The following is a 17,112-nucleotide window of genomic DNA, read 5'->3' as shown; positions in this document are numbered from 1 at the left end:
AAAGTCCTAGAGACTCCCACCCTTGGCCTTCAGAGAAAACTTCTCAAGCAAGCACACCTCCCACCTGGGTCACATCTGGGTCACATGCTGTTCCCGCCTCTGTTCCCAAGGAGAGGCCTGTGGAGCCCAGGGTCTGACTGTCCCTCAGCTGCCCTCCGGCCGATCAGAATGGTGGGTGGGCCCCACAGCCTGCAGGACAGTCAGGCCAGACGGCCTGTCCCCACGTCCCCGGCCCTCTCGGGGTGGGGGGGGTGGGGGGGTGGTAAGAACCCGCCAGCATGTGCCCTCCAGCCCCCGCACAGCAGCCCTCCCAGCACCTGTCCACAGGGACAGGCCCGCGGCGCTGCAGGGAGGGAAAGGGCCGGCTGGTTCTGAGCCGGGAGACCCACCTCGGGCCTGGCCTGCACTGCCCCCAGCGTGCTCCCCCTCCCCATGCTGGTCCTCGTGTCACTGACGCAATCAGAAATCAACGAAATAAGGGAAACGGAGAGGGTCTCCACCACGAAGTGACTTTCGCTTATTTCCAGTGAGCAAGGAAGCTTTCGGAAGCTCGAAGGCCCTGCAGTTTGTGGCATGAGGGTGAAACCCACGGGCTCTGGAGGCTGGGTCCCAGCACTTTCCACCGTGGGTGCTGCCGTGAGGTGTCTGGCAAATGGCAGCCACCAAACCCGCCCTGGGCAGACCTGAGATGCTCCAGCCCCGCGGGTCCCGGGACGAATCTGTGAGGTTCAATGCCATCCCCTCACGGTGCACACCCAAGACAGCTGGGCTCCCCTCCCGGCCGTGGGACACGGGGCCTGGATGCCAGGGCACCACTTCTCGGCAGCCTTCGACCCCAGGAACCCCCAAGCCCTCTAGTTCTGAGTTGATTCATCTGCAAAACAACCCCGAGGGCAGAGGCCAGACCACCGACTCCCAGTAAGACATCCAATTCCTTCCCCAGGAGCCCGGGCATGTCCGCCGTCCCGGCCTCGCCCTGCTGGGCCAAGGAATGGGCCCCCGGTAGTTCCCTGGTATCCAATGCCGTAGAAGGGTGGACGGCAGTCCCCGGGGATGCTATCTGTGAAATGCACCCCTCCCCCCTCCCGGATTCGCCCCTCCGTCACTGGCCGCGCCCTTTGCACTAACTGGGCAGCGTCTTCCGAGGTCCTGCCCTTTGCACTGTTTAGCTTCTGAGGTCCAGCTGCAGCCTTGAACCGGGAAGCAGAAGCTTTATTCCCACCTTCCACTTTGCAGAAACCACCACCCCTGCCTCCCTGAGCTCCGCGGGTAGTTACAATGGTATGAAACAGCAACGATGATACATGACGGCTGTTATTATTACATGGTAACAACTGCAGTGACAACCCCGACAACAGCAACTACTGCTGTTAACGCGACTCTGCATCTGCCCGGCTGCACTGAAGACGGGATGTGGGACACCCCGCTGAGGGCTCTACGTCCACACACAGCGCTGATCCTCCTGGCCGCCCCTCTGCGTGGTCGATTAAACCAACTCGGATCAGAGAGGTGCAGCAAACCCTGGAGGTCACCCAGCCAGGGGTGCTCACCTGCCCTCGTGGCCCCTGAAGCCGCTGTCCTAGGCCCTGTGTGCTGGCTCATCGGTGTCTCCCACACTCATCCCCTGAACTTCCCTTTCAAAGCCAAAGACGTGGCGGACTTCGGGAGGGACGGGAAGAGCGGGGGCCGGAGGAGGTGCAGACCTGGGCTCCGTCGTCTGCTCTCGTCCTCGGGGATCCCCGGTGGAGCCCACTCAAAGCCCCACCTCGCAGGAAACCAGACCTGCTCGCCCGCCTCCTTGGCTCCCGGTCAGTCCCAGAAAGCACCAGGCAAGCCAGGGCCCCAGACCCGGAGAACTCCAACCCTCTGCAAAATGCCAGCAAAGCTGCAGCCTTAGGACCAGCCCTTGGGGCGAGGACATTCCTGAGGGTTGGGGGAAGCCGTGCTACAGCTGAGTGACAGCCGCACAGGCGCTGCGCTGGGGCGGCCGGGAGGGGACCCCACCCACAGCCTGCAGACTGAGCCTCGCCTGCCTGCGCACCCTGCTCTGCTGTTTGGCCCCAGCCAGCTCTGGGCAGCAGCCTGCACGCCCCGGAGATGCGGGGCCACGCAGGAACAGCGCTGCCGGTGTCCTCCTGTCTCGGGAGTGTCCCACCCAGGGCCTGGAACAGGTGGACAGTCCAGAGCCCAGGAGCCCAGCCCACGTCTTCCTTGGGCCTAAGGAGCACCAAGAAGGGTGAGGTCTGAGTTCTCTCCCGCGGCACCTTCATGAGCCCCTGTGGCCCAGCTCCGCGGCCCGAATGAGCTCCCCTGCATCTACCCACGTATACTGACGCCCTGCACTTACCACGCGGCAATAACAACTGTGAAAGCCGGCACTGTGACGGTGCAATTCCTGTATGACATCCCCCCGCCCTTCCAACAGTCTTCTGAGACAGGTGCCGCTTCTATGCCCATTTCACAGATGGGGAAACTGAGGCACAAAGAGGCGCTCAGAGGTGTCTCGGCACCTGGCACTCGGGATAGGTAAGACGTGAGCACCCTGCCCTCCCAGCTCCCGAGGGAACCGAGAGCGTGGCCATCGGCCGCACGACCTGCCTCTCCAGGCCCCTGAATTCTGAGCTCATCCGTGCATCCTCCCTCCTGCACGGACACGTCACAGAGAGGGAAGTACTCACGCTGAACATGCTGGGCAGAGTCTCCAGCTGAGCGTGACGTGATGTCAAGGGCCAGTGCCACGGTCACCGGGGTTGGGGGGGGGGGGGGGGCTGAATGGCACGAGGCTCACCGCCGCTGACACCACTAGACCCCGTGCGGATTACGGGGACTTGTGTTACCTTTGACGTTTCCCCTAATCGCCGCTTCCGGAAGGTGGGGCCACCCGGAAGAATGCAGGGCAGACACAGGAAGCGGGGGGAGCCTCTGCCCCCTCCTCGTCCGTCCCGGCCCTGCTCCCCTTGTAGGCGTCCGCCACCATTTATGCGGAAGCCTACAGCCTACCTGTTCAGGTGAGGGAGGCCGACCCTGAGAGAGCGCTGGCCTGTCCCACCCTCTCCCTCTCGGGCTGACCCCAGCGCCTCCCCTGGAGCCCCCTGCCCGCCTCACCAGCAGTGCCCACCCCCCAAGCCGGCCCCGCCACACTGGGTGCCCAAGGAGGACCCACACACTCCCTGCGGTCAGTGAAACCTAGCCACTCTCCCAGCAGAACTGAGTGCAACGGGCCTTATTTAAACTATAAATCTGAACAACAAGATAAGTCCCTGGAAAATAACCCCGTTTGGAAATCCTGTTCCCACACCTCCATCCTAGAAAGCGCCAGCCACCCCGGCCCTCTGGTGCGCGAGCGCTCTCTGGCCCAGGAGGCACGGGGGACGCCGTCCCTTCCTCCCCTGCACGAAACCGGCTGAGGCTGGGCCACACTGTCCTCAGGAGGACGCGGCGTCCACGAGGGAGCTGGCTCGCAGAAGCAGCCCCCGGAGGAAGCCGGGACTCCCCTAAGCATCTCACGCTGTGTCCAGAAAACTCAGAACTGGGAAAAGCAAAGAAGAAACCGAACAGGAAAGAGATCGCGGTCACTGCGGCCTGGGCACACCCTGAGGACGTGAGAAAACACCTTCCCCGGAGGCACAAACATTGCTCTGGCTGCCCTGAACCACACATTGAGGTCCAGGCGGCCCTTCCTTGTCCCTCAGCTCCCTGCACGGCCCGCCCCTGCGCAAGGCTCAGGGCTCTGGGCTCCCGGCTGTCCCCACACCCAGGTTCCGGGAACCGACCCAAGCTGGCCAGGGCACCAAGGGCCCACTGGACGCACAGCCACCCCCTGTCCTCCCCAGGAAGGTCTTGACCTTCGGCCAGGCGCAGTGCCCTGGGAACAGACCAGCCCAGGATCAGTAAGGAGGAGACCCGAGGCAGAGGCTCCCAGGCTGCCCACCTGGGACCGTGGGCGGGGGGGCGCAGACCTCGCTTTCAAGCACAAGGCCAGAAACAAAAGCCAGAAGCTGCCGAGACCCCCTCGCCTGGATCTGAGAATGGCATCTCACCGGCACCGGTGAGGGTCCTACACCAGCAGGAGGGCAAACTCACCCAGGGCCCGACCCCAACAACCACGGGGACCTGACAAAGCAGGCTGGCCTCTGATTGGCCAGCGCCCGGTAGAGCTGGTAGGTACCTCCCTCTGACTGGCCAGCGCCCCGTGGAGCTGGTAGGTACCTCCCTCTGATTGGCCAGCGCCCCCATGGGGCCGGATAGTGCCTCTCTCTGATTGGTTGATAGCACTCCCTCCCTGCTGGCCAATGTTTCACTACCTCCCACTTCGCACTTCCCCGGACACAATCACCTGTTCTGCAGTCCGATTTGCTCACCGCGCCGGAAGTTCCGGTGCTGCAGGGACGCTCGCCTGCACCTGCCGCCCGTGCCCGGCCCAGACCTAGGTCGCGTTAGAGGTCCGCAAACACTTCCGGCCTAAGCGCGGCCACTCCCAGCAAGGGCCAGCCTCTCCTGCGGTTCCCTGGGACCCCTCTCCCGGGCAGCGCCGCCCCCGGAGCTGCCGAGCTGCACCCTCGGCAGGATGCAAGACGATTACTTCCCACCTTCCAGTTGGGTTGAAACGCCCTCTTTCTGTCATTGTGAGATCGCTCTTTTTACAACGCAGGCTGGGAGGTTGAACATGGAAGTCACTCCTGGTGCAGGCACACATTTGTGGCGTTCGGTAAAACGACAGACGACATGAGGATCCCTATTGCCAAAGTGCTGGCAGGGAAGACCAGGCCAGAAGAGTGACAGTCCCAGGCATGAAACACAGGTCCTGGCATCAGAAAACAAAGGGACCCTCCGAGTCCTGCACGCAGACGTCGCAGGGCCCCCTGGAGCTCCGCAGAAGGAGATTTTGGAGAAACTGGGTCAGACTGGGTCCATCTCTTGGGTCTGAGTCACCGAAGAATGGCGACATTCGCTTCTAATGTGGGGTTATTACTTAGGATGGGAATCGGCCAGAAAAACTACTGGGTGAGTCAAAGCTGATGGGGTGATGCGTCAGACCGTGTGACCCCCACGACCACACGTCCACGCACATCCACTCACGTCCGACCGGGCGTTCATTCATTCCATAAATGGCTCTCCAGCCACCTCCGCGGAGCTGGTGCATACACAGCGTCTGGGTCTGCAAAGCCGCCACGTGCACCCACCGCAGAAAAAACCCTCCCGGTGCACCAGCCATCGCGGTCAGTTGCACAGGCTCGTGGGCTGCTCTCGTTCACTCACCGGGGGACATTTCCCGTGTCACCTCTTCTCCTGTTTCTCCCGGGAGAGGGATACGGGCGCCACTGCCCACAGGAGAGACAGGGAGCCACTCACACAGCCAGCCGGTGAGCAGGGCCAGGCGCCCGGCACCAGACCCCGTAACACGGCTTCGTGTCGCCTCAGGGCCCCGGGAAACACAAAGTGGATACTGAGCTCACTCTGCGCTCTGCACGTGTTATGCATCGAGCCCTCACCAAAACTCCTGCAGGACACGTGATCATCACCCCCTTCTTAAAAAAAAAAAAAAAAAAGGGAAACTGAGGCACGGGGAGGCTAAATGCATGGTTGGTAGGAGGGGAGCCGCGGGGAAGCAAACCCAGGCTGGCCGGCTCCAGCCGCCCGCCCCGAGCATCACCCACACCCCAGTCCTTATGCTGTGCCCGCAGCAAGGGCACATCTGCCCGTGAGAAGGGCCAAAGCAGGCTCCGCCTTCAGGACCTCAGGCTCCCCTCCCGCTGAGCCAGGCCAGAAAGTGCGGACACCGGACGAGTGGCTCATCTGGGGGAACAAAAATAAGGAGGAAAAGAGAAACCCTGGTGTGACGCCGCCCCCCTGTGAGGAAAAACATGTCATCAAATGATCAGGCCCAGCAGGACCCCGCTGGCCCCGCCGCAGGACCCGCAGCCCCGGCGTTCTCCCCCCCCCCCCCCCCCCACGGGCTCCACGGCCACGGTTCATCTCAGCACCACCCATTGAGCGGGCGTGGCTCACGGGAAGGAGAGAAATGTCACCTTGCCCCCGGCTCCCCACACACACCAGGCCCGGCACACAGGACAGCCTCAGGAAACCACGCAGACACAGGCACGCCGCAGGCGCACCGACACACGCACGGACACGTGGTTCCCCGCGCGTGGGCACATCACACACACGCACCTGCTCCCACACGCACACACAGACACGCACACGGGTGTACCGCCCTCAAAGGGGCTCGTAGCACATTTTCGCACATGTTGCCACACGTGGCCTGGCCACACGAGCCCAGGAGGCGACGCGGGCGGGAAAGCGTCCCCACCACGCAGACGGGGTCCCACCCTGACTCAGCGGGATGACCGAGCCTCCTTCCGCTGCGCTTCTTCGGGAACAGTCACATTTAAAGCCCATCGTGGCAACTGTGCTCTGTCCCTTCTGCAGAAATGCCACTCAGAAGAGCACGCGGAATAACGTCCTACGTAACTCGGGGGCTCACTGTGCATCAGGCACATTCCACACGAGCAACTGTCAAAGCAATTCTCCCCACTTTCCGGAGGGGAAAGCTGAGGCAAATGCTCAGTTGGCACTGACCTCCCAGCTGCCCACACTGCTCCTGGGGCTCATCCCCCCTCACATCTAACTGCCCATCCCCAGCACAGGAACCCAAAGTCGTGGCCAGAGGCGCCCCACCCAAGCCGAGACTGTCAGTTGGCACACGGGCCCCCACGCACGGGCAGAGAGGATTAGGGCAGCCCCCCAGGTCTCCACTCGTCCCCCAAGAGACCCCCTCTTTTGTCACTGCAGCCACTTCTGCTGGCACCGCCTCCCTGGACAAGCGGTGCTGGGGGCGCCCTGCCAACCAAGCTAATGAGGGGCTTTCCAGCCAAGGGAAGCAGCCCCAGAGAACACAGAACACCAGAGCAGAATTTGGGATGTCCTGCCAAGAAGGAGGGGTGGACAGGAGTAAAGCCAGGGGTGGATGAAGGCACCTGCTAAGGGAGGGGAAGAAGAAGAAGGAAAAGGCCAAGTTTAGTGTCACCTCCTCCAGGAAGCTTCCCCAGATCTCCCCAATGGGGCCAACCCTCCCAGATGATTTAAAGTGACACTTGGCACCAAAATGAACAGTGAAACAAACACACGTGCTGCCCAGAGGACTTGGGGGCTCCTGCACCGAGGAGCCCGCCCCCGCTCACCTCCGTCCTCCCATAACCCTCCAGGCCAGGGTGCAAAGGCCTTCCGGGTCCAGGTAGGTCATGCAGATGAGCGAAAGGCCAACTAAAGAGAAGGAACAGGACAGTGTAGACTGCTTTCAATCTGGTTCCTCTTGAAGGCATTCCAGTGAAAAAGGAGGGAGGGAGGGAGGGATAAGGGATGGAGGAAGTTGGGACCTAAACACTGTTGGCCAAAGGCAACTCATCCTTCGCCCCAGGGTGAGGGGGGGGGTGCACATGTGGCAGAACCGCCCCCTCCCCCTACATCTGCTGTTCTGGGCACCAGGCGTCCCCCAGGGAGAGCTGATAAATGGATGTGAAGTGAAAAGGTATCCCCCCTCCCCCCTTAAGTCAAAGGCGCTAAGGCGCGGCCATGCTAAGCAGAAAGGAGACCCTCGCTCAGTGCCCAGATGCAGAAGTCACACAGACCCAGAACCTGGGCTCCCGAATCTTGCAGGTCTGTGGGAGGGTCCGGTGACATGATGCGGGCACAGGGCCAGGCAGATGCCAGCACATCCGTTGTGATGTGCAGTTAACACATGCAGTGGTCTGGAGCGGGGCGGGGGGGGGGGGACCCTGCTTTGCTCCTTAAATGCAAACCCAGGGTGCCTCAGGGTGTAGGTGATCATCGCTAGTCTGCCCTCTAACTGTTCTGTTATTAAGTGGGGGGAGGGGGGGGGACAGTCTGCTCGCCACCCCCTCAGCTCCAGCCAACAGTGTCTGTGATCCAGGGAGGAGGCAGGGCCAGACGGCCAGAAGGCAGGGGCGGGGCAGGCGGGCATCAGCTGTGCTGGGCTAGGGCGTGGCCGCGGTGCTTGTCCAGAAATATCTGAAAGGGTGGGGTAACGGGGCAGGCTCTGGCCGGCACCCCAGGAACAGCCCTGGAGCAACATCACAGGAGAAGGGACTTCGCGCCCCGCACCCGAAGAAACTCCTGCCTGGGGCCCCCGCTGGGTGGTCAAAGCCACTGGGCAGTGACCACAGCTCCGGCCCCTCCAGCCACTGAGATCTGGACCAGATGAGGGACAGGGCTCCAGGGAGCCAGCCTGGCCTCTGAACTCCTCCCACTGACTGCTCTCTTCTGGGGAGGAGGGAAAGGGGGAAGGATGGAAAAGGATGTCTTTCCAGCCAACTTGATTGAGTCAGAGGAAATTTAACCGTTTCGTATCTGTCAAGTCCCACAAAGCTTGGACGACTCTTCCCACAAAATTATTGCAAGAAGCAGGCACGTGACTGGACTCAACCAATGACGGGCCGAGGAGATGACCTCAATTTCCAAATATTGGGGTCACGTTTCATTTCACATACTCCCCTCCACCCGTTACAATGTTAAAGGGCCCCAAATGCAATCTTAACTTTTCATTCCTTCACACACTTGGCCAAGGAGAAGGCAGAAAAAAGAGCCATGTTCAGAGAAAACTCGGAAAACATCTGGCTCATCCCACAACGGAGAAAAGGACAGGCGCCTGGGAGGACCGCTCCCGCCTGCCCGCATCTGCGGTGGACAGCCACCCTCCTTGGCCACGCACTGCCCATGACTTCGAGACGGGTCCCGCCCTGGGAGGTGGGACGGGTCTGGGAAACCCGCTCAGGAAAGCGGCTTCTTCACATGCTTCTAACGGTCTTTCTGACCAAAGGCCAAATGAGCAACTCCCGGGCCAGGGGCCAGGCTGCTGCCCCATCCCCTCTGCCACGTTTCTGCTTCCAAGGGGCCGCCCTCGGGAAAGAGGGGGTCGGAGAGGGGGCAGGGACTGCAGGCACAGACAGAGCCCGGGAATGGAGCTGGGGGCCCACTGCAAAACCGCCAAAGGCATGATCCCCAGCCTGCACCCAGCCCCGGCTTTTGGGGGTGACGACTCCCCTGAAGGGTTCCGTCCTGTGTTCCTGGGGAAAGCCCGTCTGAGGAGCAGGACGGGGCTAAGGCCCTCGGCCACCATGGGGCCCCCACCGACTCCAGATCACTTTCCCGGAGGCCACAGTTGTCCCCCCCACCCCGCCTTCAACTGATCCCCGGGGCGTGGGGGTGGGGGGAGTCATTTAGCCCAGGACCTTGGCACGTTGGTGGCAGCCCAGGGATGAGAGAGCAAGTCCCCAGAGCTGGGCTAGGCACCCCTCGGCTCCCACAGGCCCGTGCTGGCTGGACACCCCGACTCCTGCTCATTCTCTTTGGCCCACCACACACCCATCGCACCAGGAAAAAGGGAAAGGGTATCTCAATCGGGAAGTGTAGCATGGAAAGTGATTCTTCCCACATGGCTTCAAATTACAAAGTGGCGGGGACAAGGGGGGTGGGCCGTGGAGCGGCTGGCCAGCTGTGCCCCCCAATTCCCCTGACCTCGCACCAGCAACTCTGAGCCTCGTCTCCAGGCTTGTTAGTGGGGACTTGGGACATTCTGAGACCTCCGATGTCTGAGGCTGTGCAAAGACCCATCCCACAGGTAACCACCAAGGTGATGCTTAGAAGCCAGGGTCCCATCAGGAAGCTGAGTGGGAGGGAGTCAGAGCTACAAGAGTCCAGGCAGGCGCCCAGGGGAGTGGGCTCCTTCCAAGTCAGACCTCTGGCAGGCAAGGGCCCCATCTGTGGACCATCTGAGCCTCTCTGCCCAGACGCCACCACCACCTCCCAGCTCTGCCCCGCAAACCCCATCTCTGGGAGGCAAACCCAAGAACAACTGTCTCCCCGGGGGACAAGAGGTGTGGGGGGGGGGGGGAATTCGGAGCAGGGCTGGAGGGGCTGGGGCTTCTGGGATTCCCAGGCCGGGGGCCAGTGTCTCCCCCCCACCCCGCCCCAGGAGCCCGGCCGGAATTGACGGGCTGCGACTCTAGGGGGCGACCCTTCCCAGTTTTCGGGAGAGGAAGTTCTGCCGGCGCGAGTGATGTAGGACGGAGATACTAAGTTTCGGGACAAAGTTTGCCGGCCTCGCGGACAGACCCTCTCGCCGATCCAGCGCCAGGCCCTTCCTCCGCGCGCGCCGCGGCCCCACCCGGCCGGCCCTCTGGCGCGCAGGGGTACCGCGCTGGCGCGTCTCCCTCCCCGGGCCCCAAGGCTGGCATTCGGAGAGGCGGCCCGCGCGTTCCCCGAGCTCGCGGGTGGCGGGGGGGGGGAGAGCGGGGAGAGCGCCCGGGAGGCCGGCGGGGGCCGGGGATGACAGCCGCCCCCGCGCCCCAGCGCCTTACCTGCGCGGCTCAGAGGCGGCGCCCACAGCAGCAGCAGCAGCAGCAGCAGCAGCGGTGGGGACAGCAGCGGGGCGCCCGGGCGCGGCGGGCTGCGCGCTTTCCAGCGGGTGTGGACGTCCATGCCGGCGGGGCGCGGGTCGGGGCGCGCGGGGACGCACGGGGGCGCGGGGCGCGGCCCGGGAGGGAGCGGACTCGGCGGGGACCGCACGCTCTAGGAAGTCATGGGGAGCAGCCGCCGGCGTTCTCTTTGTGGCGGTGGCCCTTGCGCCGGGGCCGGCTGGCGCGCTCGCCCACGCGCGGGGGGTCGACCTTGGCCCGCGGGGCGGCCGGGACCCCGCTCGGCTCGCCGCCCTCGCCTCCTCGCCCCCTCCGACTCCTTCTCGCCGCCTCCTCGCCGCCGCCGCCCCGCGACCCGCTCCCCGTGTGCGCTCCGCTCGAGCGAGGTCCTGCGCCAGCCGCGGGGACGGGGAGTGCCGACCTCGCCTTGGGCGCCGTGCTCTTTTCCCCCCTAGTCCTCCCTCCCTCCCCCCTGGAAGGCACCCGCCGCGGCTGTCGATCCCCCGCGCCCGCAGCAAATCAGAGCCCGGCGCCGCGCTCGGCCGGGCCGGCCCCCGCCTCCCACTGGGCGCCGCGGGCGAGGGGGCGGGGCCGGCGGGCGAGTCGCGGCGAGGAAGGGGCGGGCCCGGGGCGGGCGCGGGCGCGGGCGCGGGGCGGGGGCGGCGGCCGGCTCTCGGCGAGCGCGCGCGGACGCGGACGCGCCCCGCGCCGCTCCCCCGGGCCCCCCGCTCTCCCCGCCCAGGTGCCCGCACCTGGCCCACCCGGGGAGCCAGCGTGGAGGGGCCCCGGGTTTGCTCACTCTGGGCTGGGGAAAAAAAAAAAAAAGTTGCTGCTCAGCCCAACTTTTTCTTTTACGTGGACGAGCTCCGAGCTCCTCTTCTGGGTGGAGACTGAACTTCCAATTCAGCCAGATCGGGGCGCCCAAGACTGAGGCCGACTTGTCAACCCGCCCCGGAGGACCCGCCCTCCACCTTCCCCCTCACTGAGGATTGGGCGTGGGAGCCCAAGTTAGGGTCTGCCCTCCCAAGGGTCCCAGAAGGAGCCTGGAGGTTGCACATCTGGGATCTTAATCAGGCGAGGTCGGCCGGCCGGCAACCCACCACCACCACCACCACGCCCCTCCTCGCTCCCTCCCGCGCCCTCCCCCCTCCCCCGTGACCCCTCTGCAACAAAAGGAAATCAGAGGGAAGGTGCCCCTCGGGGAGGTGACAGCGGGCAAAGGGGTGAGGGGTCGGGACCCACTGCCCTGGGGACTCCCGCCGGGCACCCGCCTTCACTTCTTTAAGCCCTGGGGAGGGCCCGCTGGACTGGACGGCAGGCTGCCCCTTCTACCAGGCTCCTCAGCCCAGAAAGCCTCCCGTCTGGGACAACTGCAGGGCCCTTCTTACAAAGAGAAGGGGCGAAGGCGTTTTCAGGGGCTCGCCATTCCTGAGCCGTCCAATCCGGACCCCCTAGAGCACACAGTTCCCCCCGGGGTGCTGGGCCAGAGCCGGGGCCGCTCCTTGTCACATCGCCAGGCTGGTGCGAGATTCCCCAAATGCCCTTTCCTGCCCACCATTCCAGAAACGGGGACTTGGGGTGGGGGTGGGGCGTACTTAGCTTTGCTGGGACGGATGGCCACGTGCGGCTTCTGGCGTGGGTGGCAGGTGGCGGCTGACCGCTGAGCAGCTCGGCTCCGTATCTGCCGCATGTGCCGTGCCCTTCCTGGTGCCACTAATGCGCGGGGAGGGCCGCACAGACAGACGGGGAGATGTTCGGGGGGGCATTAAGTAAAGCAAATTGTTCTTTCCGGTTTTTATATTTCTTTGCTGTTGTTTTTTTCTGTGTAAGTCGTATGTATGATCGGAATTGTGTGAGTGGTGTGCATGCTCGTGTTTATGCATGAGGGGTGTGTGTGTGTGTGTGTGTGTGTGTGTGTGTGTGTGTGCAAGCTAGAGCTGGTCCTTTACTTGTATGCACCTTAATGAGATTCTACCTGACACTTCTGAGCCCCCAGCCCCAGCCCTGACAGGCCCCGAGAGTGTCCCCCACCAGTGGGAAGGCCAGCCTCTCTCCATGACTTGGGGTGCTGACACAGGTCAGTGGCCTGGCTACCAGGAAACAGTACAAACTTTCGGGGTTCTAGCTTTTCCCCAAGGACATATGGCACTTCTCAGTCACGTGCGCCTCCATCAGGCAGCCACCCGGAGTCCCTCTCAGTGATGCGCAGAAAGCTTGCCCCTCGTGGCCCTGAGCAGACAGGACAGATGTTATCCTATCCCTGGAGAGCAAGGGGTGTGATGTCTTGGCCAAGCTGATGAAGGTGCGTCTCCATTCCATCCAAGCCCGGGGAGGCCAGTTTCCATGCCTCCAGGAAATGCAGAGAAAAGTCCCTAAACTGAGCGGCCTGACCTGCCAGGCCAGGACTTAGAACAACTTGACTGTCTGAGTCACGATTTGAATTCCAGTGAGCACAGTGAAAAGGTCAGCCACCCCACGGGGGACCCAACAGGGTGCGGGGACTTACCCAAAGTACCAGCTCATGTGTGCCGCAGCCAGAGTTTGCACCCAGATGTCCCTTTTGGGTGCGAAACATGCTGATCACCTCGCCCGGGTTCACGCAACAGTGACTGGTGGTGGTTGACCCCAAGCCCAGCATCCCCCGGACCCTCCCGTAACGGATTAAAACAGACGGCCTTTGAGAACTGTTTAATTTGCTCTGGGCCCTAGAGAGTCTGCAGTGAGCAACACACCCAGGTCCCTTTGGCGTGGGCCTGACAGCTGCACAGAGACTCGGTCATCACCTGTGTGGGGAGTGGCCACCTGTCAGCCCACATCCTCTGTAATTCATGCCAGGTTCCAGTCTGGCCCATCCCGGTGCCTGTACCTTGGCCATGGGAGGCACTCACCAAGATCTGGGGCTCTGTGCACCCCGGCCACGGTCGCAGTATACTTCCCGCGGTGCCTGGTGAAGAACGGGACAGGCCAGATGTGCCCCGAGCTCTGCACCTGCGATCCGACCACCCAACGTGCCCCCTGCTGCCGTAAGTTCTTCTACTGACTATCTACGCAGCGGAGTTGTGGTTCTCCACAGAGCGTCCACGCGAGCACCAGGTATCGCCCTCCCCTGGGCTGTTGCGGCCGCCAGCCTCCCATCTTAAGGGGCCGCTCAGCCTCCCAGAGTCATTGCCTGGCTGGGAAAGGCCCGGCCCGTTCCCGAGAAGCCTTCCAAGGCAGCCGGGTTCCCGCCCTCCTTTCCCCCCGCTGCGGGTGGAAGCTCAGGGCCCCACGGACAGGTGGGAGGGACCCGGGTGTCTGCTTGCCCTCCGAGAGTTCACGGTCTGCTGGGGCACCCAGGTGGGCCCAAGGCGTCTGGGGGGCTGCGGCCCAGCAGAGTGAGTGGCCCCCACACCTGTCCACAGCCTGGGGCTGGGTTCCCTCTGGCCACCCAGGGATGACGCTCCTACCCCGCATCCCACACCTGCGGGTGGTGTCCTGGTATGGGAGCGGCCGACTCAGCTAGGGCCCCAGCGGCAGCCGCAGGTGAATTCTCCCCTCTGCTCCTCAGTTTTGTTATCTGAGAAGCAGGGAAGAGGGACCCCTCATCCACGAACGCAGTAGAACATAGATGAGAAGGTGATGGGGCACCGGTGGGCGGGGGCGGGGGGAGCTCCGTCGGTTAAATGACCGACTTGGGCTCAGGTCACGATCTACAGTCCGTGAGTTCGAGCCCCGCGTCGGGCTCTGTGCTGACAGCTCAGAGCCTGGAGCCTGCTTCGGATTCTGTGTCTCCCTCTCTCTCTGCCCCTCCCCCACTTGTACTCGTGTGTGTGCGTGCCCCCCAAATAAATAAACATTAAAAACATTTTTTTAAAAAATAAAAATGAAAATGAAAAAAGAAGGTGAGCCAGGAAGGCCTCGGAGATGCCAGTGCCCCTCCGTCTCTGCTCCCCGTCCCCCCAGCCCAACCCCCTCCCACACACCCCCCACAGCTGGCCTGCCTTCCTCCCAAACCCCCAGTCAGCAGAGCAAGGACCCTCCCTCTGAGGGAAGAGTTCCAACAGCAGGGTGTGGATGAGCCAGACCTGAGCAGAGACCCTCCTGCCTCACCAGGTGCCTCACCGGGTGTGACCCTGGGGGAGGCTGTCTGCAGAGGGGTGGCCCTGCCGGCTCTGGGGACCCCACCCCTGCCCTGTGCAGCTGTGAGGCTCAGCACACCGCAGGGCTCTCCTTCCACCGTGGGGGCCAAGTGCTATTAATCCCAGGGTAACTTCCGAACAATTACTAGCAAAAATCATTACTTATAATTTTTTTAACGTTTATATATTTTTGAGACAGAGAGAAACAGAGCATGAGCAGGGGAGAGGCAGAGAGAGAGGGAGACACAGAATCAAAAGCTGAGCCATCAGCACAGAGCCCAATGTGGGGCTCAAACCCACGAACCGCGAGATCATGACCTGAGTCGAAGTCGGACGCTTAACCAACGGAGCCCCCCAGGAGCCCGGACCCCCAAGGAGCCCCAAAACTCACTGCTTTAAAGGCCAAGGACACGGCATGTCCTTCGTCATCCTGTTTCCATCATGCTCCTCGTTCAACTTGGACTCGGCGTAAGAGGGCAGAGACAGGGCTGGGTGGGCCCAACAACAGGCCAAAGCTGGGCTCCCCAGGGCAGCAGTCTGCTGGGGCCCCACATCCAGCTGTCCTGGTGCTTCTGGGGCCTTCTCCCCCTCCCTGGTCCCCGTCCGCCCTCTTAGCATGTATGTGCCCCCAATCTCTTCCTACAAGGACAACCAGTCACATTGGATGAGTTTACCCTACAACGAAAATGACTTTCTTTTTAACCTTAGTCTCCTCTTGAAAGGACCTGTCACCACAGTCAATTCCGGGGGGGGGGGGGGGGGGACACAGGGTTAGAGCTTCCACGGGGGAACGAGGGGGCGCAATTCAGCACACAATACCTTGGCAATCCCAGTCTGTGGGCCTTTTGGAGAAATCCAGGGCACTGTGTTTTCCAGAACAATAAGGGCATTCTAACGCCCGTGGGGGTGGGGGTGGGACCACGTCCAGCAGGAGGGGCCTCTGATGGCATCTCACCCTGACTGCTGGGCCAGCCCTCCGGAATCTCGCTCCCCTGGTGCATATGGAGCTGAGCGTCTGTGACGCCGACCACGCTGGGGGGACGGGGGGCAGCACACAGGCTGAGACCCGGCCGCCTCCTATGAAGGCTCCCGAGTCCTTCCCGGGTCCTCGTTTCTCCCTCCCCACACTTTCTGTGGACGAGTGCCCCTGCCCTGCTTCAGGAGCCCCGGCCCGAGGTGCCCAGGGGGTGCAGAGGAACACGTCTCAGTCTTTGTGAACAGCCTGCGGGCGAGCAGGTACACCTGAGCATTGTGGGCGGGAGCCGGGCCTGGAAGGCCATGTGGCCGTGTGCGGACATCCCTCCAGCTCCGGCAGGGCGGCTGTGGGGCTTGACCTCGGCATCCCGGGCCCGGCCCACCATCTGATTTGCTGAGTGGACCAGACAGTGCACAGAGGCTGTGCTGCAAAGAGCCGGGGAATCGGGATCTAGAGCTCTGGTCCTCTTTCTCACGCAGAACCCCAGGGCCACCCTGATTCCACCTCACGTTCCGTGGGGTCCCCTAGGAGGCTCTCCTCCACCCACGTGGAACCTTCCACCGCTCTGACAAGAGAAGGTCCCTCCCACACCCGCCAACCCCGAGTCCTGACGTCTCTGGCAGCCATTTCCTCCCAGAGCTCACACCCAGGACCCAAGGGTGCCGGGACCACCACCCTACAGGAGCAAACCAGTCCGCAGTCACGGGCCGTCATCCTTCAGACCAGACAAGCCTGCAGGAGGCTGGAGATTTCCGTCGGGGCTGCAGGGCACCAGCGGAAGGCCAGGAAGCAGGTTCTCCACGGCCAGGGGGCCGCCCCGGGGAGCGCAGGAACCGGGCAGCGAACCCGGCGGAGCACAAGGCACGGCGGCGCGCCCGGGACCAGCGGCACCCCGGTGGCTGAGTCAGCCGGGACGGCGCTTTGTTCCCCCCAAGCCCACGAGGGCCTGGTTTTGCTGCACCTCGATGTTCCTCCCAGGGGCCAAGTGAACTCTGCAAAGTAACAGGAATTCCAGGCAAGACAGGCCATGACGGACAGCCAGTAAGACTCTAAACGTGGAGAGAGCGTTTGCAATTATCCAGACAGTGCGACGCAGGGACGCATCTTCCAGCCTGTGACGAGCTGGGCTCGCCGCCCTCCCAGGGAATGTTTTCTAGAGCAAGGCTGAGTTTGCAGCCCAGGGGAAATGTCAGCTGGACAGCTCTCGACGGCTGCCTCTTGTAAAGAACCGTGTGTGCGGGTGGAGAGAGCTGCCGGTGGTCGGCGGGCCATCCCCCGGATTCAGATGGCGGTTCTGGGGTGCGTGTGATGGCACCCCACGTGGGACCTAACTGGATCTTCCCCGGCCCATGACCCCCACTTTGGGAGGCAAAGGTGGAAGTGTCCACAAAGCCTGCGGAAGAGGGCCTTCTGGGTGTGCGGGGCTGACTCGGACCTCAGCCTCTTGTCCTTTTAAACAAGGTCCCATTTCCAAGGGCCACAATCAACCCACCAGAGCCCCGGAGTGGTCACGTCATCCCCACCGGGGAGGCCAAGAAGCCACGGTCTGGAACAAGGGGTCAGCGGCACCTGCTGGCCATCCAGC

At 63.0% G+C, this 17,112-nt stretch overlaps 1 protein-coding gene across 2 annotated transcripts in view; it reads right to left on the bottom strand.

Moving 5' to 3' along the window:
* Positions 1 to 10,884, bottom strand: part of COL5A1 (collagen type V alpha 1 chain) — a 150,348-nt gene extending 139,464 nt beyond the window's left edge. For both annotated transcript variants that reach the window (XM_086684456.1, XM_086684457.1), the window contains exon 1: positions 10,377 to 10,884. In XM_086684456.1, the coding sequence (XP_086540582.1) occupies positions 10,377 to 10,497 (121 nt within the window). In that variant the 5' untranslated portion in view covers positions 10,498 to 10,884. The remainder of the gene's footprint in view (positions 1 to 10,376) is intronic.
* Positions 10,885 to 17,112: the final 6,228 nt, after the last annotated feature.

Source organism: Puma concolor, chromosome D4 (genome assembly GCF_028749965.1).
Source record: "Puma concolor isolate L17-30 chromosome D4, mPumCon1.1.hap2, whole genome shotgun sequence".
Taxonomy (NCBI): domain Eukaryota; kingdom Metazoa; phylum Chordata; class Mammalia; order Carnivora; family Felidae; genus Puma; species Puma concolor.
The sequence above is the reverse complement of the archived record's forward strand: the minus strand, read 5'-3'. Positions and strand labels throughout refer to the sequence as shown.